This window comes from Zonotrichia leucophrys, chromosome Z (genome assembly GCF_028769735.1).
Source record: "Zonotrichia leucophrys gambelii isolate GWCS_2022_RI chromosome Z, RI_Zleu_2.0, whole genome shotgun sequence".
Taxonomy (NCBI): domain Eukaryota; kingdom Metazoa; phylum Chordata; class Aves; order Passeriformes; family Passerellidae; genus Zonotrichia; species Zonotrichia leucophrys.
In genome coordinates, this window is record NC_088200.1 from 37025133 (window position 1) to 37047534 (window position 22402).

General features: G+C 41.9%; 1 protein-coding gene across 1 annotated transcript; it reads right to left on the reverse strand.

The window, feature by feature from the left end:
- Nucleotides 1-15485: 15485 nt before the first annotated feature.
- On the reverse strand, nt 15486-22045 carry TMEM174 (transmembrane protein 174). The gene is made up of 2 exons (XM_064735664.1): nt 19604-22045; nt 15486-18099 (listed from the first exon to the last, which is right to left on the reverse strand). The coding sequence occupies exons 1-2, from the start codon at nt 20233-20235 to the stop codon at nt 17997-17999; spliced, it is 735 nt and encodes a 244-aa protein (XP_064591734.1). The 5' UTR covers nt 20236-22045; the 3' UTR covers nt 15486-17996.
- Nucleotides 22046-22402: the final 357 nt, after the last annotated feature.

Consider the following 22402-nt stretch of genomic DNA (forward strand, 5'->3'; position numbering starts at 1 on the left):
GCAGGGGTTCATAGGGAGGGGGTGAATATTCTGTGTGGCCAGCCAGTGGCTGTACCTCCCCTCCATGTCCTGGCTCTCTGGGTGAATGCTTGTAGACCATGGGAGTGTCACAAGGGGCAGAAGGTGCTGTAGAAACAGAATGTGAATTCTTCTTCTTCTTCTTCTTCTTCTTCTTCTTCTTCTTCTTCTTCTTCTTCTTCTTCTCCTTCTCCTTCTCCTTCTTCTCCTTCTTCTTCTTCTTTTTCTATGTAAACAGGCATTTGGAGATTGAAGTGAGCAACTTCAGTGGTTTTGCAGGATTTATGGCTTCTCATGGGCTCAGTATTTAGTTGTTCCTCTCACCACAGAGTTGTGATTATAACTGAGTAAAGTCAAGAAGCCAGTGAGAGACAATCACAGGTAGGATTGTCTCTTTCACTGAGAAATAATAAAGGAAAACATTGCAAAGCCAGTGTTATAGTTTCAGCAGAAGTTTAACTCTTGCTCACCTGTGCTTTTACCATACAGACACTATTAGTTAAAGCTTCTCTTATTAAAATGGTTATTTTTCATCTGAGGTCTCTATATGTGGTATCTAATGACTTTCTGCTGTGCACATTCTTTGTTTGGAATTCATAAAATAAGTAAAACTGGATTTAAAAATAATCCCTTGCTGAGAATAAGTGTTGTGTTCTCAGAATAAAATCTGCTATTAAATAATATCATCTCCTCCAGATGCATTGTTCAGAAACATAATATAAGGCAACTACTCTTTTGCAGCAACATGGGAAAGAGGAGAACTCTACTGCAAGTGATCAGGACTTTGAGAAATCTTAATGCTGCAAATGTATTCTAGTAGTTGGTTGGGGTGTTTTTGTTTTTGTTGTGTTGTTGTTTTTGTCTGTTTGTTTTGTTTTTTAATCCAAATCTCCGTAATGGTCTCCTTCCATCGCATTTCGCCACACTTCAGTTTTCATTCTATTCTCAGCTCAACCTAGCCCTCCCTTCTCTGGATGAAAATGTTTCTTTTCTCTTAAGCTCTTCAAAGCACACCTTTCATCTTTCTACCCATCTTTAGGACCCTCTCTGTAATTTCTGAGACCCACTTGCTATTAGGAGACATCCTTTCAGGGCTATGCCTTCAGCCTTGACCACAGTCTGTCCGTCTCCAGTCTGACGTACTGAGGATTCAAGGGGCACGCTGTATGAAGGTCCAGACAAGGAGGAGTCAGTCCAAATGACACTGAAGTTTAAATTGTAGCATTTCCTTGTGTCTAAAATATTTATTGAGGCCAACATTTCATTAATTGGAGTAAGATAGGATAACTCTATTAATGCAAGTGGCCCACCACAGTTTATAGCAATTACAGATCAGTGTCATAGTCAAATGTCAACAGAGACAGACATTTCAGCAAAGAAGTAAGTTATAGGATTGGAGAGGAAGGGAAAACAGCTAGAATTAGGGGGGGTTTTAGAAATCTAAAATAAGAGGCAGATCTGATTGCATTTGAGATTTTGCCATTTCTTATTTTATCCTTGTGGTTTCCCAATTCCTTGCTAAACAATAATAGACATTCCTTCATAATTTGATATTTAGCTCTTAAAACAATGCAACATGTTCTAGATATAAGTTAATTAAGGCCCCACCTTAAATCAAATGCTCATTTCTAACAAGCCCAAGTCCAGTATGGGACAATTTCTCTGCTGCTTTGAAATGCTGGTGTGGTGTGTTTGCCCACATAACATGGGGCAATTCCTGGGCTCTTTGTAGACAGTCCCTGCAGATCTGGGCCTTTCCCTTTGTTAGGCACTTGCCATGTGATCCTTGTGGAGGACTGGAAAGGGCAGCCTTGTAACAACATTATTTCAGGAGGATAATAAGTAGCCATCATAAATTCCTTTTTTAATAGTTTATTGCCGGTTGTAGTCTATTGACAGTGCCTGCTTTATAGCATGGAGGAAAACAGTTCCTTGTTGGCACTAGTCACTAAAACTGTTTGATAGCTCTGGCCCTTTTTAGTGCCTTTAGAGAAAACCTAGTGGCTCATGAAATGAATCATAAATAGCTGAGCTGAAGTTGAACAAAAGACAGAAAGAGGGAGGAAAAAAGAGTCTTGCACTTACTGAAATATGTTTATTTTGGACAATAATCTATTAACTAGTTTAACAAAGATACCTTAAGGCTCAATCCTGCTGTCTTAGCTGGAACAAGAAAAAAAGTTCTATGATGGTGGTGTCTTGGATCTTTATAAGGAGACTGTTCAGCAAAGATTGCTTTTCTTCTAGCTCAGAAATAGTACATACAAAAACTCTTATGTCCCAGACGTCACCTTTTTGAAAGAAGAAGCAACACATACTAATGCTTAGAATTGTCTTACCATCACTATCCCGTTGTGTAACATTGGACAATTTATGCAATCTCTTGGGGTAGTATACAATGCTATTTTGAAAGGGCTGAGAAAGAACTCAATGCCCACTGGATCTCACAAAATTCTGGACTAGGCTGCTGTCTAACATCTGTAGAAATTTACATGCCTACTATAAATCATTTTACTCTAAGCCCTAAGACCATCACTCTTACATAGTTTGTTGAAAATCCGGAAACCAGAGTGTCCAGGCCAATACCAGGCTTCCCTGGATGTGTAGGAGGTCTTGCCATCTTGAAGGACGCCTCTGTATAATTTTGCTTAAGGTTACTACCTAGTTTTTCTCTTTCTTCTTTCCCTTCCCAAGGGCTGATGAATGCAATCCTGAGACTTCAGTTTCACACTGAAGTATTAATATAAATTCTTGTCAGTTTTATCCCTAACCATCACTTTCCTACGTGACCTATGAGAGCAGGGGAATTCTAAGCTCATCTAGGAGACACCAGGAAGATCTGACTTTGGATCTAGTTATTTTGGATGAAGTATGTTGCCAGATGCCAGCTTGAAACACAGGACTGAATGATGTAACTCATTATAGATGCAACAGCGTGACAGAAGTGAGATACCTGACTTCAATGTCCTTCTCAGTCTCAGAGGCTGAAAATTTTAAAATTAAATCTACGTTTCCCATTTGTCATGAGAATATCTAAGCCATTGCCCTCCTTAATGTGACCTGCACAGCCAGTGCAAGGGGAGTACAGCTCTGGATCCTTTATTTTCAGGCACTCAGCTATGCTTCTGGTACTTGCTTCCCATTCTGCTAATATTTTTAACTTAATGCTTTTGGTTTTAATATCTCAGAAGAGGACTCAAAGCCCCAGAGCTCCTATGCCTTCCAAGTGATGCTGTTCATGAGGGTTGAGCAGGGCTTACTCACTGTGTTAACCTATATTCTTCACTCCACATAGCCAGAATAAGGAATGTTGGTGCTTTTAAGAATAAGGCGGATGCAGGTTAGAGCCAACAGTAACTGTGCTAAGGAAATGAAGTCATCTTTCTTACTTCCAGAGAAAATGCTGCAATCTGTTTCTTTAGATTTTTTTTTTTTTCAACTATATAGCTGATGATAAGATTTTCTTCACCTGAGGTAACCTCATACTTTGTGTATGTACAACATGATCCATAGGAGGTATTAGGCCATATTGCCTATGCAGGTAAAGACAGTTTCCTACACATATATGCATTAGGCGCTTAAACAGCAAAAGGCTGGATAGGATTTTGGGTGCTCCCCTGTCCCTAGCACTCTTTGTGAGCCTCTTCAGTGTTCTCATCTTGTAACTGCTTAGACCCTCTTCTTATTCCCTTTAATAGGTGTACATGCACTGTAGAGGAAACCTGGACAATTTAGGCTGAATTTTGGATTTCAGTCCAGACAGACTGGTGTTTCCCTTGTTTCTGTCAGCTTTCATTCTTTATTGTGTTGTGGTCTCAAGATTTTGTTAGGTGAGAATCTGTGATTTTTATTTACCCCAAATAGGCTGCCCATTGCTATATATCCCTGCACATTGATCGCTTCAGGATTAGATTTCTCTTGAATCCTCTTCCTGGACACTTGTCCCAAACATCATAGATTTCAATCTGCTTCTCCACCAAAAAACTTCGTGCCTATGATTTATGATTGACAGTGGTTGTCAGTTTTACCCTAAGGCCAACAGGTAGCATTGACTTTGTGGGATGAGTTGAAATCTTGTCCCAGATTTTCATGTCACCTCTTGAGTGTTGGCATTGGCTGAGGAAGAAGACTCAACATCTTTACGTTTGGTGCAAGGAGAGAGAGGTACTTTTCTTTAAAAACTTTTAGTGAAGAATCATGATGGTAGAAATTGCCCTTGTGGTATTCCCTAGGTAGACTTCTCTGAGAAGTGTATGGAGCCTGATCTGTTACAGAATGTGTTGGAAGTTTGAGGACTGGCTAGGGAAATCCAAGCAGAAGTCAATAATGAATATCAGATCACTCCTTCAAGTCTGGTACTTTTTCTATTCCCTATATGCTTTTGAGACCTCAGGGTATTAATAAATTCAATAAATATTGCAATAATCCTGTTTGCTATTTGTCAGCAATCTGAAACTGCGGATGAAAGATACGATGGATGCCAAAATGAGCATGCAATGCCTATTTGGCCTGGTTTTGCTGTGCCAAGAACAAGGCTCATACGAATGAATGAATCACTGCAGCCCCACACAGCACCAGCGAAACCAGCAGGGCAGCTGTTTGCATGCAACGGACCAGAGGGTGATGGCCATGAGTCCTAATTTACACACACAAGTAACTTTGCACTGGTGAATGGTTTCCTTTATTTTTATTATCCCTGCAGCAGAGGGAATTGTCTTCCTTATTTCATATATGTTGTAAATGCAAAGTTGCTTGTTATCTTTCAGCACTGGTAGGATCATGGCCCCCAGCAATAAATTAAACAAATAATTTATTGTATATCACAGTTTCTTTTTAAGAATTCCAGTCACCTGTGAGCATCTGGTGTAACAGCCCATGTTTTATTAGTGTGTTCTGCCTTTCTTTCACTCGGGTTTCAAAGTCCACTTGCTAGACAGAGTCAGCAAATCCCTTTTTTTCCACATAGGATCCCTACAATTTTTAGAACTCCACAGAAATGCCTGTGCATGGAGAATGAGTACAGGGGTTTTTTAGTTTGTTGTTTTTGTTGGTGGCAGGTTTGTTTGCTTTGTTTTGTCCTGTTCTGGTTTTCCTGTGAGATAGTTTTTATATTCTGCCACAACATCTTGTCTTTATAGATGGTTAATTCAATTTTCCATTTGATATAAAGTCTTAATAGTTCTCTGTCCAGCTTTTCCTCCTCTCACTGGGACACAATAGGGTAAGGAAAAGCTGTGCAATACTGACACCTGCCAATATCTGCCCGAAGAGCACTAATCAACTTACTAGTGCTTCCTTATGACCTAACCCTTCTATAGGGACAAAATTCCTCTTGACTTTATCAATAGCTTAAGAAGAGAGACAGAAATGTTAGATTCTTCTACTCTTTTCTCTTTTTTTTTCCCCTTCAGCTGGGGAAAATAAGTTCAAGGAAGTCTTCCAAACCAAAGAGAAATTTAGAATCATAGAAGCTAAATACATATGCACCCAATCATTTTAGTGATATATTACTTTGCCTAATCATTAACTTAAAATGCCATATAAGAATTTGTAATCCCCAGTAAATCATTTAGTAAGAATGATTTAAATGTACTTCTGGCTAATGTAAACCAGTCTAGTTTCCACACTCGGTTGGGTGCCAAACATTGTTTAAGAAAGAGGGGGTGTGTGATCCAAGCTGACATAAGTTATAGCAGATATAATGCTCCAATACAGTGGTGGTTTGCACATTATTGGGTTTAAGAGATAGGAAGAAGATGACATATTAAGTACTATAAAGATTGCCAGGCCTATTTTGTGCCTTAATTAGGATGCTTCGCAACTCTGTGTTTAATTCTTCTCAAAGCCTGCTTGAAAGCGCCCTTATGACAATCTTATCTGCAATGGCATTGGAAAAGTGAAATGCTGGTTGATTTACTAACACAGCAGAAAAATAGAGAGACTGCTATTATACTAGATACACAAAGTTGCTCTCTTCTCTGTGATGGTGGAGGAGTTAATGTTTAAAAAACAGTTGAACCAAGCATGCTCTATGCTGGAGTTCAGAAGGAAACAGGGAGCAGGGAGCAGTGAGAGGTGACATGTGAAGTGGATGTGTGGTTGAGAAGAGAGACAGGGAATGGCCTTGGGCTTAAAGAACAGTAGTATGTGACACACAGTAATTAGCAGTAAATAGTGAGGGGGAGGAAGACACCTTCTGCATTCGCAAGTTTTTTAGTTTAGATTTTTATTTGAAAGCAAAGGAGAAACCAGGGATATGTAAATACTGATTTTAATGAGAAGTGCTTGCTATTCACTGTCTTGTAACAGATATATAACTTCTTCTGTTGCAATAATAATCTGGAAAATGAGACACTTTTGGATTGACCAGCATTTTATATCTTTGTATATTTTCATAGACTAAGATTATATTTGCACCATATTGGTGCAAAAAGCCAGGGGAGACGTATTTAATAGCCACTGCAACATGATGCAGCACCGCCAAAAAATTCTGTGACACTCTGCATAGTCCAGCTATAGCACCATGGGTGAACTGCTTGAATATTTACTTAGCTTTTCAAACAGTTTGTTCATCCCTCCATGTTGCTCTGTCTGCATGATTCAGTACCTGAGGCAACTAGCTCTAGCCTTGCTGTAACTTCTCCCTCTTATAATGCAGTCACAGAGACCAGCAGCCTGGACAGGTTACTTATGATCTCAGATTGCTCTCATGAATTGGAAAATGTCTACCTCGTGGTGCCTGTCAGCAAACATTCCTTTTGTGAGGCACGTTCCCAGCCGAGGAATGATAAGGAAACCAGCTCATTCTGCACAGCCATATGCAGCTCCTGCAGACATTCCCCTGTGTCACCCCCTACAATGCTATTTTGAGAGTACATCACAGGCAAGTAGGTGTAAACACTGTGCTGGGAACAGCCTTTGCAAACTCAAGTGTTAATACAAGAGAATCAGTGGGTTAACAGAAAAGCAGATTTTAACAGCATGGAGAACACTGCATGTGAGGGTATGAAAAGCAAGACTGTTCCTTAGGAAGTTAAAAATATCCATTTAATTTAGATATTATATAGCTCAAATGATCAAAAGTGACTAATGACTTTTAAATTAATATTTTTTGGAGTACCCAGCTGTAAGACCTTAAAACTATGTCTTTTAAGAATGTTACTGAGCATTTTCTGACAGTTTTTCTGATAGCAGAAGAGATATTGAAAAAGCAGATGCATTTAAAATTAGTGTTAGAAGGCAGACAACAAAGAGGGGAGGAGACTTGTTAGCATCTCTTTGAGGGTAGGTGATGTTGCAGAGGGTGGGAAGGTGTTGTGCAGCAGGAAACAAGACAGCCAGGTAATTTAAATGAAAGTAAGATAAACAGTTTTGAGAGAAGCATTTGTTCTGTTTGGACCTACTTTCTCCTGCGGTTATCATTGACCAGCATCTGTACACCTAGTGGTAACTTACCTTCTGCATGGTGCAGCATCTATTTATGTGGAGCTTTATCCACCTGCCTGTTGGTCAGAAACCCCCAGCCAGCCTTACTTGTTGCAAGGTTGTTTGTGGCCATGGATGGAGTAGCAGAGCAGAGCCCTGGGGAAGAAGACACAAACATGAGTCCAGCTGCAAACATCGAGAGTACTACCTGGATGCTGGTACAAAGTACTAGGGCAGATCCAAAGAAGAGAGGACAGTCAGAGGAAGACAGACAAAGGCAGAGGACAGACAAGCCTTTGTGGCATTTATGTGTCAGGTCAGACACACTGGTGGACGTGGGCACTACTCACATGGAGTAGGGAGACTGAGCAGTGACATTGCTGGGCAATCAGTCGTCTTTGGGAGGAGTAAGTCACCTTCCTCTCTGCTCTGGGCACTGCATAAGCACCTGACCAAGTCACTTGCAAAGTTCCTGGATCACATACATCTTGGAGCGTGAACTTGGGGAGTTTTTGTGCCACTGCCTCTCTTCCCTCTCTTCTACCCTCCACATGCAGTAGAGCTCTCATCTTGGCTTAGCTAAATCTAATAGGACCTTGAAGGTCAGGAGGTGGTCATTGTCTCCGTGACTGTAGACAGAGGGTGTCTGCTGGGCATACCAGATTTACCTGCAGGAGAAGAGCAGAAATTGTTCTGCTCTGGCGCTTCAGCTCCCCCTAGGAGGATTCAGGGATATAGGAGCTCTCTGGTTGGTGTCAGGGTCTGCAGCTGTCTTCCACACCATTCCCTCAGCACTATTTTTCAACAGTTCCTGGCTCAAAAGAAAGCCATCTACACAAGACATCTTCAAGGTCCTTCTGCCTGAAATTCTTGCTGGTCCTTTTCTACCATTTCCTTTAATCCTGTGTCTGAACCTGCTATAAGACCTAGCAGCAGAGGATTGTCCTTCCATCCCAGTGCATCCTGAACCTGTCATGCCCTAACTGCTTGGCCTGTCCCTATAGTTTGTACACCCCCTGGCTGCAGGCAGGAAACCCTGCAAAAAGGCATTCTGGGCCATAGCTTTTCTTTGGCTGCCTCCAAATATCTTACCTGCTCAGCTGATAACCTTGTTAGCTGTGAAAAATTCAACGTGTAAAAGGAGTCATATCTGCATGTAGGTACACAACACTATTTCGTCTAAACAGCGACACCTCCTGATACCCGGGCTGCAGCTGTGCTAGTGGGTTACTGCTCCAATAAAGTTGTTGTTGTTTTTACACACAGTAAATGACCTCCCGAGGGCCACCCTTAACAAGAACCATGTCTGCTCCTGCGTTTCATTCAGTGCCAAGCATGCTGTCAGCACTTAACAGCTATTAATAATAACAGAAGGAATTACAAAGCTTCATGGGATAGAATAAAGCCCGCTTAAAGGCAGTTCTTTGAGGGTTGTCCTACATTGCTTGTATTCATACATCCAAACTGGATCTATTTAAGATGACAAAGTTAAAATTACCAATGTAATGTAATTCTAAGTTTGAAGTGTTGCCAACCATTAACTGCTAGGACTATTTCTATAAACAAAGAGCACTTTCTAAAGGAACATTCACTTCAGCTTTTAACTGTGATTTCCTGGGGGATACAGTTGTGTTGGTGAAAATTCAAATATGCAGTTTATTCATATGTTAATTAAAAAGTGTTTATAAAAGCAGTGAAGATTTCTGTTTTGGGCATTTTCTGACAGCCATTTGATTAAAACTGGCTTGAAGCATTCATCCTATTCTTCAGATCCTATAGCTGGCTAGCAAATGACAACAAATACCTGATATGAAGGTAATTATTTTTCAGATGTATTGCATCAGCCTGGTGCGATGTCACTGTGAGCAAATGACATTATTTTAATTGTTTGCACCTATGGAATAATGGCTGAATTTATCCCGCTTTTGCCAATAATGAGCATTTTAAAAGTTTCTACAGAGGGCTGAAAAAACATATTCATGTATGAAGCATGAAGAGCAGTGTGTAATTTGTCACTTTTGAAACAGATGGATTTCTCTCAGTTTTCTGTGGCAGGTCAGGCAAAGTTTATTCTCACAATGGTAAGATGAAAGAGAGCTGCGTAACATAATATTCTGTCGTTGAAGGGCGTCAAATTAGGATTAGGTGGTTCTTTAGTAAGTGAAAGATGGGAAATTCAACTGCAAGGTACAAGTTATGAAATATTTTTACACATATTATTATAAATTGTATTGTGACGCAAATTAAATGAACAATGAAAATAATTTTTCCTCTGATAATGAACAATGAACAATAACATCACCTTCTGAAAAACACCAATGGATACTTTTTCCTAGTATTTAATCTCTTGCTTTTCAGTCTTCAGTGACTTAATACAGACTTGTGTCAATAGGTTAAATCAAGAGGTGAGCATTTGAGGCATGTCCGCATGTGATTATCAATTACATGCAATCATACAACCCAAGACGTTCCAAACAGGCTCGTGACACGACTCTGCAATCACACACTTTCTTCTGACCTCATTGTTTGTGTATTTAACTTGACTAAAATATGTGTCCAGTGCAGCAGAGAAAAATATAAGCAGAGATCCTGTGCTGTGTTTAGGAGCCTGCTATCACTTCTATGCCTTTGACAGTGAGTTCTTCAGGCTAGCCGACTTACATTTCCACATAGATTTTCATACACTATTGAAACAAGAGCAAAAATAGTAGCCAGAGAAAAAGGGTTATAACCAGTTCTGTTTGCTGGATGTATAAAAGCACACAGTGATTCTGGCAACCATAACGTTTTTGTTAGTTGTTTTATGGGGTCTAAGGAAAATCTCTGATTTATGTCGCTCTGTGACAGTTTAATGGTGTTGCTCGTTATGAAAAATTGGGGGACCTAATGCTCCCAACACAACTAAGCAACTAAGTGCTAGATAAAATGAGCCTGAATTCATTAAGTTACACCTGCACCAACAATACTTATGCTGATGTTCATTCTGAGCTGATGATATTACAAGTGAATTATTATCCAGTTAGATCACAAACACGTCTTTGATTATGATGGCATGTTTATTCACACTAAAATTTCACTACTTGTTTGAAAGCAGGGACATACTTTTGCAGCTCATTTGGGTTTTTTTTTCTTAAACAGATGGAGGAGAGGCTGGTTTTTGTGAAAATAACAGGAAGGTAACATAAAATACTTGAACATGTAATGTAAAAAAAACCATCTCAGTAATGCTACCCAAGGTGGTGGGTCGCCACCTTGGACTGTATGGCTAAATAAACACAAAAGATTAACACATTTGTTGCTTGATTTTGATTAACTGTCAAGAGCAACATACAGAGCATGGACTGAGAAGGCAAAGGCATTAAAACAGGTATCATAATATGTAAAAGGAGTTTATTCCTTTCTCTTCTTTTCTCTGCCATGTTGAGTCTTTCTTTCTCTTTTTGACTTTCTCCTACCTTCCATTAAAAGCAGGACCAAATACTAACTAACTCTAAAATGGAGCTTGAACAATTTATGAAAGGGCTTGTGCAGTTGCCTACCACAGCAGGAGTTGTACAAATCTTTTCCACTTTGATGCTCCCAGTGCTGCACTCTTTCATCAACTGGCACATTAGTCCAGTTCCCACTGACACAGACCTTTAAAAAGTTGATTTTAAAGAAGTCATTCTACTGTTTGCAAGTGTATGCTGGGTTCATGTATGTCTGTGTATGCTCTTTTGGCAGCACAGTGCTGATCAGTCCCTATCCAGTCAGTGTGGAGGGCAGGAGGACAAAGCACCTGTCAGTCTGCAAAAGACCAAAACAACATAGAAAGTTCTACAATAGCGCAGTGTTGGCACATTGCAAAACACTCAAGTACATCTGGTTTGAGAGCAAAATCTGGGGAAGTGGAATAGAGTAAAAATAATGCCCTTTTTGGACTGACACAGGAAATAAAATAGTTATCTTCTCTTAATGTTTTATAAAAATAAGTAAGATCACATATTGATGGATTATGTATGTATATTTCCAATAATATATCTCTTTCCTTACATTTTCATGAAAGGGAACTGCTGTTTTGTTGCAGGGAACTGCTGTTTTTTTGCAAAAAAAGATTCCTACAGCACCTCTGGAGTTCAGAAGACATTAATTTTTGCTGAAGTCTCAGTTTATTTTCTTCCCTCCCTTAATAGGGTTTAAGCAGAATAAGGCCAAATGGTTATCTAATGCAAGTGTTTTTTGAAAAGATAATGAAACAGTTTTCATTATGCGTGTGCTGTGGCAACTGTGGTCCTGCTCTACATAAATCCAGAAGGTGGCATGTTAAATGGTGAAAAACAAATGGGGACAAAAAAAAATAGCAAAGAGGTGCAAATCACAGCCTTCTCTAACTGCCAGCTTTTGCCAGGCCTCTGTGTGAGGCAAAGCTCTGTCAGCTGACCACAGGGATGCGTGGCAGGTGCCTAGGGACAAAAGGCAATGTGAGAAGTCACTGCTGCTTTGAATATCAGTGCTGACTGTTTCTGGCTGGGTTTGCCTTGCAGAGCAGCAGAGAAACAAGGGTACCCCAAGCAGTGCTCACTAACATGGAAGCTACAGCCACTTTCATGGTTAGAAATTTAAAATGCACACCTCTTTGTTTCAGGTTTGATTGTTTGTCAGTTTGTTTTGAAAGTCATAACCTTGGACTGCATTATTGCTCTGTATTTCTTTAGGTATATCTTCAGCTGACAGAGCATGAAGCTTTACCTTAGAGCTAAGCTCTTGAGCAGACTCGCTGAACTGTAAGTAAAGAGGACGCTGCAGCTATGCAAAACATGAAATTATTGGGTCATCTACCCAGGGCTGTTAAATAGCATGCCCTGTTCCCTAAGAGCTAAGCATGACATCTTACATATAGAGTGATGATTTATCTACAAAAATAAACAAATTTTTAGAAATCTGACTTGATATAATCCAAACAGGAGAGCATTAATCTCATCCTAGGATTTTATAAGAGATGTACCGCAGCTACTCTGCTAGACCATGTCCCATGGTGTTTGCTAAATAGCGTGTGTAGATATAATCAATTGCTCATTAGAGATGCCACACACGACACAGATACAATCATGCCACTACTGATTTACCCTTGACCCTTTGCTGTTATCACATAAGGAATGAGGTACAAGACCACAAGAGCTAGGGAGTAATTTTTCCTGTTCCCCATGGGAAAACTTCTTCATCACTTTGAAATTATTGTTCAGGCAAGCACAAACCACTAAATTAGACTTTTGGAGGTGTCAGGAGTAGACTGTGAGATCTCTCAAAGTAACATCTGTCAGTACTGGGAAAGGGTCTCCCATGAGCTCACTGCTGTCAGGAAGCTCAGAGAAGCCTCTCTGCTCTCCAACATGCAGCTCCTGCAAATGCTGCAAGTCATCCCAGTCTGCAGGGCAACAAGTGATTCCAATCAGGTGCTATTTAAGAGATTCCCTACACTCCTCACCTGCTCTGTGAAGCTTTTCATCACATCACATCATATCACATCACAGGTGTGAGATGAATAATTTCTATTGGATGAATCTAAGGAAATACATTACAGGAGAACAATGTGTATTTCAGCTGCTAATCAGCCTCAAGTCCAAAGGAGTAAGTCTGATATAAACCTCTCCAACATGCAGTGCACGTGGTTACCGGGTTCTCTGCACCTGCTGTTTCCCTCTTCAGCCCCTCTCCTGCTGAGCAGCGCTGCTCAGCTAATGCAGGCACAGCCCATGGGATCCCACCTGGCTCTGTTGTACGCTTCTCTGACAGACACACTGATTCACGTTGGGGATGGGGCAGCAACAGCGACGTTCAGCACGTCCTGTTGATGTCTATTCACCCTGACAGCTAAAGTGGAGCCAGTAATGATACTTGGAGCAGGCACGGATTATCGTAGGTGCTGTATACAAACAGCATGCCCTAGTTCTTTGCAAATGACCCTTGGACTTCCCCCTGCTCCTTCATGCAGACAGAAGCCTGTTCCATTAGGTCACAGCGGAGAGGAGGAGGAGACGGGAGTGCATGTGAGTGCACTGTGCAGCGCCTACCCCCAAGCCGCAGTCCTCCCAGGCGGGGTGTGAGAGCTGCTGTGAGGGCGGGCATGGTACCCTGCTCTTCGGCGATTTCACTGGGTCTGTCACCACGAGTATTTTGTTCCTGAATAAACCAACTCTTCGTTGTGAGAGAGCACAGGATACCTTTCAACGGCATCTTGAGTATTCGAAGCTGAGGACAAAAGCTTCGGCTCCCCGAAATGCCGGGTGTCTCACAACTCGGGGCCGCTGACAAACTGCCGGCTCTGCGCCTCTGACACCCCTCGGGTCAGTGCGGGAAGAGATCTCATTAAAGCCGCACAGTTTTATCTCGGACGGGTGAGGGGATGAGGGCACCGGGGCGCCTGCGGAGCCTCCCGCCGGCACAGGACCTCGGCGGCCGCGGCTGCTCCCGGGCGGCCCCGGCGCCCTCTGGCGCTGCCGGCGCGGCGGGACAGCCGGGCCGGGCCAGCCCCGCTCCGGCTTGTGGGGAGAGAGCGCCTCGGCCGCGCTCCGGCTGGGACACGGCCCCGGGGCCGCAGGCCCGGGCTCCCCGCCGCATGGAGGCCGCAGCGCCCTCACCGCGGGGAGGGGCCCCGCGCTGAGGGCCCGCCGTGTGCGTCACTGGGGCTCTCTGGAGAGGAACGAGCCCTACTTACAGGTTTATTTTTTTTCCCCGAGACCCAGATTTCCTAAATCCCGATTCAGTTTAAAAATAGCTCTCAGAAGGATTTCAGCGCCCCCGCCCGTGCGTGCTCTGCGCCGGGGAGCATCCCTGGCGCGGCAGCACCGGCGCCGGGCACGGCAGCGGCCGGGGAAACTCGGGGAACGTGCTGCTAAAGCACCGCGCCCCAAACCCTCCTGCTGCACCCCCGCACTGACCGCAATACGGCAGCGCCGGTGGGAAACAGCAGGCTTCGGATTTAACACGAGAAGAAATTCGCACGCTGCACCATGTGGCATTCAATGTCTGGAAATAGCTCCTCGATCTTAGAGAAGCTCTTTGTAGAGTTTTTACTGAAATTAATAGATCATGCTCAGTTTCATATCAATACACGTGCCTCTACTGATTTCATACATTAACTAGTTTATGATCAATATCTTATAAATAGAGTTATATTAGGAAAAATCCCAAGAGCCCACGCACATAGCTGAAAGTACAGACAAGATTCTATCACTATGACTAGAGTGCAAGACACTTTAAACTATTAAATCCCCAATATTCTGCAGGTTTGCAATGTGGGAGAATGCAATTTTGCTTAAAGAGCACCATCTTAAATTAAAAATTGATTGAGCAAAATCTCAAATACAGTCTTCCAGGTGCTTTCTGAAGTTACATCAGTATAATGTGGAAGGGCTGTGACAGTTGACCTTGGTTGAAGGCCAAAAGGATTTGTTCTTTCACTCATCATAGCGCAGAAAGATTTCTTAATGCTAAGAAGTGAGTTCATGTGATGGTTATATATCACAGTAAAAACAAACAAACAAACCCTCCAAAATCCAAACAAACAAAGAAAACACGCACACACCCAGCAACCCCTCCAAACCCAGTAGTTAAAACAGAAAAAAAAGGATGAAAGTAGAAGGTGGAAGGAAGAAAAGGAAGTAAAAGCCTTCATAGTACATGTCTCTGTTCTTAAAATCCATCATCAGCACTCAGTACACCAAGAGACTGTTACCACCCTGGAGTTTCTCAAAAGACTCCCACAGAATTCAGCCAGAATTAATCTGATGGGTCAAGGTAATTTCAATATAGCTATTTAAACTTAATATCCTCTTTAAAGAGAAACCCAGGATTCTTCCAATTCTCTACAATGAATATAGTGCAGCTAGAAGTAAACTTTAAAATCAATGTGAAGTCCACAGTGCACCCTTCTGAGTTTCTGAGTTTTCTTCCATTTATTCTGTCTATCTAATATCTAAAAAAAGATATTATTACCTAGTAAAATTTATGCTGGGGCTGGGGGGACGCAGGGAGCTGGCAGGAGGAAGAGAAGCAGGAAAAAAATCTGTGGTGTCTGACTGAAGGAATTTTCTTGGGGTGGGGGAGGGTGACTGGGCAGAAATTTTGACCCTAGTCCTGCAATTGTATCCATCAAGCCTGACCTCTGTGCTACTGCAGTGCCTGCTGGGTTCAGCACAACTGTATGCTAAATTCAGGGCTCTGTACTTGTGGAACTACCTGGCGATTTGGGACCATCCAGTTTCCTGCTGTGGAGGGAGGATGAATTCACCTCTGTGTAAATTCCAGAAAAGGAGCATGACACTTCCATAAAATAAACTTGCATTTATTTTTAGATCCTCTATTCTCTCACTCAATCCCATAGAGATCATGCTGAACACAGCATGCCTCCCCTTCTCCAACTACACGTGCCTCCCCTTCTCCAACTACCTGCTAACACCAGGACATCACTGCTGAAAAACAGTGTGTTCCAGATTTCTCTAATGAGAAAAACCTCACACAAAGTTTGCAGTCACTGTTCAGTAGCTGCTGCTGCAGTTGCTAATCCAGCTTTGAGTCTGTTTAAATGTTGCATCCCAAATATGACCTCTGTTAGTGTCTTGTCCATCACTGTGGAGGGCAGTGGTTGTTTTGTGCTGCCCTCCCACCCCATGCTTTATTTCTTGGCAACCTCTGAGTGCACAGGACAGGGAGGCAAGCACCTGCAGGTCCATGCAGCTGGACAATGTTCTGAATGCACATCTCCATCCAGAGCTGTCTCCTGATTGCTAGAGGAGCTGCTCAGAAACTCTGAGATTTTCTGCCAGCTACATCAGGTTAGTGTGCAACTGTCTGTGCTCAAATGCCAAGCTTCTCCAGCTCCCAGGAATGAGATCAATCACAGGTGGATGAAATCTGGCAAGAGCAGAGACAGCTGCATTGACGAGTAAGAGAAAGTTGGTGCATTCCATAATGGACGCCTGCTTTTAGCTGTGCTGTGCCAGGAGACTGACCCACAGGCACACCAGCAGTGCACGGCTTGGTCACCTGGGACAGTGACCATTGCCCTCCGGGGCGTTTTGTGTGGCGCCCACTCCAGCAGGTGAGAGCTGAGATCAGCTTTTGCTTTGAGGGAGATGAGAAAATCTAATGGGATCATCATAGGGAATACTGGCTTGTTGCACTTCTTGGCACATCTAAAAGCAGAACCTTAAATATATGTGGAAAAACAAAACAAAAATGTAGGGACTTGTAGCATCGTCATTGCTCTGTGGTTTTATAAGCTCCTGAGCTAAGCCTCTTCGGATCTTCATTCTGTATTGCAAACTTTCAGTGCTAATACACTTCATCTTTTGTTATATACAGCTGTAAATATATTTCACAGAATCACAGAATATTGTTAATTGGAAGGGACCTACAAGGATCGTCAAGTCCAAATCTTAAGTGAATGGCCCATTTGGGGATCAAACCCACAGTCTGGGTGTTCAGCAATGCCATTCTCTAGCCAAATGAGCTTATCTCAAATTGTTGTGGATTCAATGCATGGAACCAAGCTGAACTTGAGCAAGAAACTTTACTACAGCCTACAGCTGCCTAGATACTCCGGGGGCAACCTGCAGCCTGGGTTGTGTGCCTAAGAATACATTCAAATAAGAAGGGACCTCAGAGGTGTTTCACCACAGCCCTCCCGCAGAGTGGGGTGCAGCAGCTGTGATTGTCAAAGTCCTTAACAGTGGCAGGATGACACATCTCTGTCGAGGCTTCAGAAAGATGCCATTTTCTTTAGTGATATTAACTTCATAGTTATTAGGACTCCTGGTGGGAGACTGTGCTTTGCTTCCATTCAGGTAGGGAAGGGAGCTGAATTTGATGCATGCAATATGTCTTAGAGATCTTATGTAAAAGTTGTCATAAGTCACTATTTGTTTTCTCTGTTCTGAGATGGTGTGGTTCAAGCAAGATGGTCCAAAAAATGCCTACAGGACTGGGTTGTGCAATAGGACTGGTTGTCCAGCTAAAGCAAGCTGACAAAGTCTAATCTGTAGATTGGACTTGTTAATGAGTAAGCTCTTCTAAAGAATCAGACAAAATTAAGACATAAAATGCACTTTCATGGATCAGACACTTGAGTACTTCTGAGGTTTCCCAAGCAATCAAGAATGAAAATACCTCAACAAAAAATCAAGTATTTTCTAAAGATGCTGAATGTCCAGGGGCAATCATGATCTTCCACAAACATCTTCTGCATTCACAGTTCTCCCTGGTTTCAGCAAGTCTGAAAATCAAGCTTCTTGTTGGGGAATCCTAATATGGATTTGGATCCTTGTGTTTAATACCTTTGCTATTAATAGTTTAGCCATTGAATAATTAATAGCTCTGCTATTAAACTGCATTGCAAAGGGCTAACAAATTTTGACAGAGAAAAAGGAAAGGGTCAGTTAAATATCTTCAGTGATACTGCGTATGAAAATCAAGAACTTGCTCACACTGTCTTATCACACAAGTGTTTAAAGAAAAGATTTTCTAGGATTCTTGCTAGCATCTCCTAGGATTGTTGTCTTTTGTCCATGATGATTTTATGAAGAAAAAGGGTATATTTCCTCATAACGTGGAGGTGACAAGTTATTACGGGCATAGTCTTCCAGCAGTCTTTCTGGTTCATCAGAACTGTCTTCTGACCTGAAAAGAGGAAGAGGAGCAGATACAAAAAGAATTTACCAGAGCATTCACGTAATTTCAGTATTTCATCCTCCCAGCCTTATCTGGGAAAAGTACTCCCAGCTAATGAAGAAAATGCTATAAGATGAATTTTACTGATATTCAGCTGTTTGCTGGGGTTTTTTCATGAAGTTTAGAAGTGTCAGGAGGTGACCTTTGTCTCCACCCTGCCCATGCCTGTCATTCATATTTGCTGAGAACAATAAGTAAGTCAGCAGTTTTTGAAAAAGACTTTGATAAATGAACTAACTTGTGTTTTTGAAAACGACTTTGATAAATGAACTAACTTGTGTTGCACAAAGGATATAATTATGAGTAATTCCTATAATTAGAATATTTTTCCTTGAAGCAAAGAACTATATAAAATAATTTTGTGTACAATTTGAGCAGCTCCATACTGCTGTGCAACATGACCAATATTGTTTATGCCTCAAAACTAGGAAAAGAGGAAGAGCTGGAAGGCTGTTTCAGTGGGACAGCAGCATGTTGTGACCAGGTGTATTTAGGAGGGAGAGTATCTGGTACCAGACTGATTCTTGCATTGTTGCAGAAATGCTGTTTTTGTGCTGACTCGTGTTGTGATTGTGTTTGAGTGGAAGCCTCTGGCTCTGCATGATGCCTTTTCCTGGTCTTAAAATTGGAGAGCCAGACACAGTTAAGGGACAAGGGGTTTTACCTTGGTATTTAGTAAAGATCCTTATGGTGCACAACTTCACCAAGGTGGGATGTGCTGCAATGCACCCCTACAATAGATGGTGTATACAATTTATAGACCTTAAACATCAGCATATCTAACAGAGGTGCTCCAATGGGAGGCCTAGATGAATAGTGTGATATTCCCCCATCTGTGGAATTCCCCCTGCATGGGCAAATCTCTAGTTTACAGGATGTGTTCCAGAGAGGACCTTGGTTTCCCAAGACAGTGTAGGGTTTTCTGGCCTCCTACCACCCCCTTAAGGCCTTTAGGATGTTTGGTCTCCTGGCCTAACAGAATACTAGGGCTATGCTAAGTTATCAGACTTAAGGAATTACAAGCATGCATGCTAAGAATACTGAGGATATATAAAAGTTATATATATAAACATATATATATATATATATATATATAGGGTATATTTAAAAAAAGGCAAAAAATCATCTTGGTATCATACACATAACAACCAAAAGGTGGCAAGATAAACATAAGAAAACCTCCACAAACAGGAACATATACATCTTAAAAATGAACAAGAGGTTTAGTTCACCAAAAACCAAAAGGCATTTATAAGTGAATTTAAATTGTAAAAAAACACTTTGCAGGAAAAGTATGTTTCCTCACTCAAGAAAAATTCCTAAGAAAGACAAAAAAAGGCCTGAGAAGGATAAAACCCTGGACTAGCTGCGGTTTCTTATGAAAACCCCACATTGTACTTATAATATTCAGAAGCCTGTGTCCAAACACACTAAGGCATTTCAGAAGATGTACCTCTGATTCCTGGAATTCTCTGCAGCATAAGCAGTGTAGCCCTCATCTCCAGTAAAAGCCAGGTTGTCCAGGGCGTAGGCAGGGCAGAAGTGAGGAGAGCCCGAGGCGAGGAGTGGCGAGGTGCTGGGGGGAGCAGCAGAGCAGCAGCGGAGCCCTGGGCGCAGGTGGCCGGGACTGACGGCAGCGCCTTCCTGGGACGGGTACGGCGGCGGGATGTACTGTACCACCGTGGCACCGTGGAAAGTTATAGGCTGGTTAATGCCGGTGAAGACAAAGGACTGTCCGCTTGCAGCCTGGTCAAGTTCCGGCGTATTTTCCTCTCTTTCTTTACAGGGCTTGCACGTAAGCATGTTAAATTTACAAACAGCAATCAGAATAAAAGTCACCCCAACAGACAGCAGAATAGGCCCTAGTAACTGAGTCCACTCCAGGTGAGTAATGCCATCATATTTTATCCATCCCATCACAGTGAAAGTGATCCCCACCAGTCCCAAAAACACACCTGAAAAGAGCAGAGTGGTGCCAGCTTTATCCCCATCTGACACCAGGGCATCAGATCTGTTTGGCTGACAAGGAGTGACAGAAAAAACATTCAAGGAGAAATCTTCTACATTGTTGTTGTTTTGCTCCATTACTGACTATAATGTATTCTCTCCTTCAAGAGAAAGGGGGCTTGTAAAGGACTTGGCAGAGCATTTAAAGTCGAAGGTTCAGGTTAGTTATACAAGAACTTTGTGTGTGTATGGTTAACAGAGTCCATCATGTGAAAGAATAAACTTTGCTTGAAAGAACAAAGGTCTGGGAAGTGAAGCCTGAAGCCATCACTAAAGATTTCTTGAATTACCACCATCACTTCCGAAATGGATTCACCCCTGCATGACTGCCTGTCTCCTCGTGTTTCTTCTTCTTTAATTTAGCACCCATGATACCATGCTCATTCTGGAATGCAGAAAAAGCAAGCTGAAGCTATTGCAGCTTTTCCTTGGCCCCAGCTAGCTGATGCATCCAACATATGGACAGCATATGTTTAGTCAACAGCAGTGAAGAGATCCTTGCTCTCCACTTCCTGCTCAATTTTCTGCAGGAAAATTCCACATGGCCATTGCTAGGAATGCTTTTCCATGCTCTCAAGCGTGACATTTATAGTCATGCCTGAACCTCTGTTGCAGCTCATTTTGCATTTCTTGGTTTACAAAAATATCAAAGTATGCTTTCTGATATTTTTCTGGGGCAACCAGTAGGTGAGCAGGAGGGTAAGCGGCAACAGGATGGTGAGTACTGAGAAGCCTGGGAGAACTGTTGGCTGTGGGAGAAACATTATTTCAAGACAGCCAAAGCTTTCCACCAGGTTGAAGCAGTAAAATTACCCTATAATTTCCCCTTAATTCTGGACATATTTTGTTGTAATTTTTAAGGTTTATAGAGAATAATGTCCAAACACCCTGAATAGCACATCACTGCAGGAAAGAGAAAGCACCTCCTGTAACGCTAAACTTGACAGAGTGAGGAATCTTATCCTGTACTCACAGGTATCTAGGAGACTTCTGCATATCATAATGAATTGTTCTGCTGAACTCATGTCTCATATATTAAACAGACAGATTATTGAATTTTGAAATTTTCTGTTTCCTAACAGTTTCAGACTAAAGCAATTCCTATTGAAAGGTTCTGGTAGAATGTCTTTGTATAATTCCTTAAGGAGGAAAAATCTCCAACTACTCTGCCTGTTTTGACTAGCATGGGAGGGACACACACAGGACACTGATTACTGCTTGGGCAGTAGAACACATAATGTCATTTCCTGCTACCAGCAGCTGTGGGGAAGCAAGCTTATCCTGAAATTTGTAAAACTAAAAATAGCTCTAGCACTAGAAAATTTACCTTTTAGACTGTTTCTTCAAAGTCAGTAAAAAGTGCCTTTAGTCTACTGTACATTCACATGAGACTGTGTGACAACAGCTCTTTCCTGGAAAGGGCTGTTCACAAAATTTGGCACTTTTAGAACTGATGCTGAATGCAATTGCAGATGTCATTCTCATTTTTTAGTGCACAGACCTTGAGGAATATTAGTGCTGGATTCCTTTAAAAAAAAGCTGTGAAGCTTCCAAACGCAGCATTATTACATCGCCCCTGTTACCCAGGGTGTCAACAAATTTTCTGACAAATACACTCAAGATCAGCCTTTACCACAATACTAAGTCTGGTCAGGATTATCTGCACCTCTTGAGCAAAGAGATCAGTCTTGCAATGCAGTGGTTTTGTATGATGACAACTAAACTAGAAAGTGCTGAAATACTACATAAACTGTCCTTGCACTGGCAATTATAGCCGAAGTCTAAATCACCTTTAACCTTACATTTGTTAAACTTAATGGAATGAACTGTTACTGCTCTTTACAAGTCAGGTTTTTCCATACTATGAATCATCCTTGCCACTGCTGAATCTTTCAGGCTTTCCAACATCCTTTTAAAAGCAGCACTATATTATAATAGCTGTCCAGCTAATAGTTTATACAGATGTAGTGTCACCTTGCTCCTTTCATTCATTCAAGAACTCTGCAAGTGCTATTTGCAATGGGATTGTACTGGAGCACTTCCTCAATCCCACAGAGTGATCCTTAGATCCTGTCTGGAATCAGAATTTTCCAATTTGGGTGTTGTGTCATCCCACAGCCGTCTCTTTTCCTCTGGTCTAGGACATGACTTCATGTGATGAGCAAGTGCACAGTAGAGCTGGAGGACACAGGGTTCTTTTTTTCCTTCCAAACCTATATGCCACTTGAACTTTTAAAATAGGATG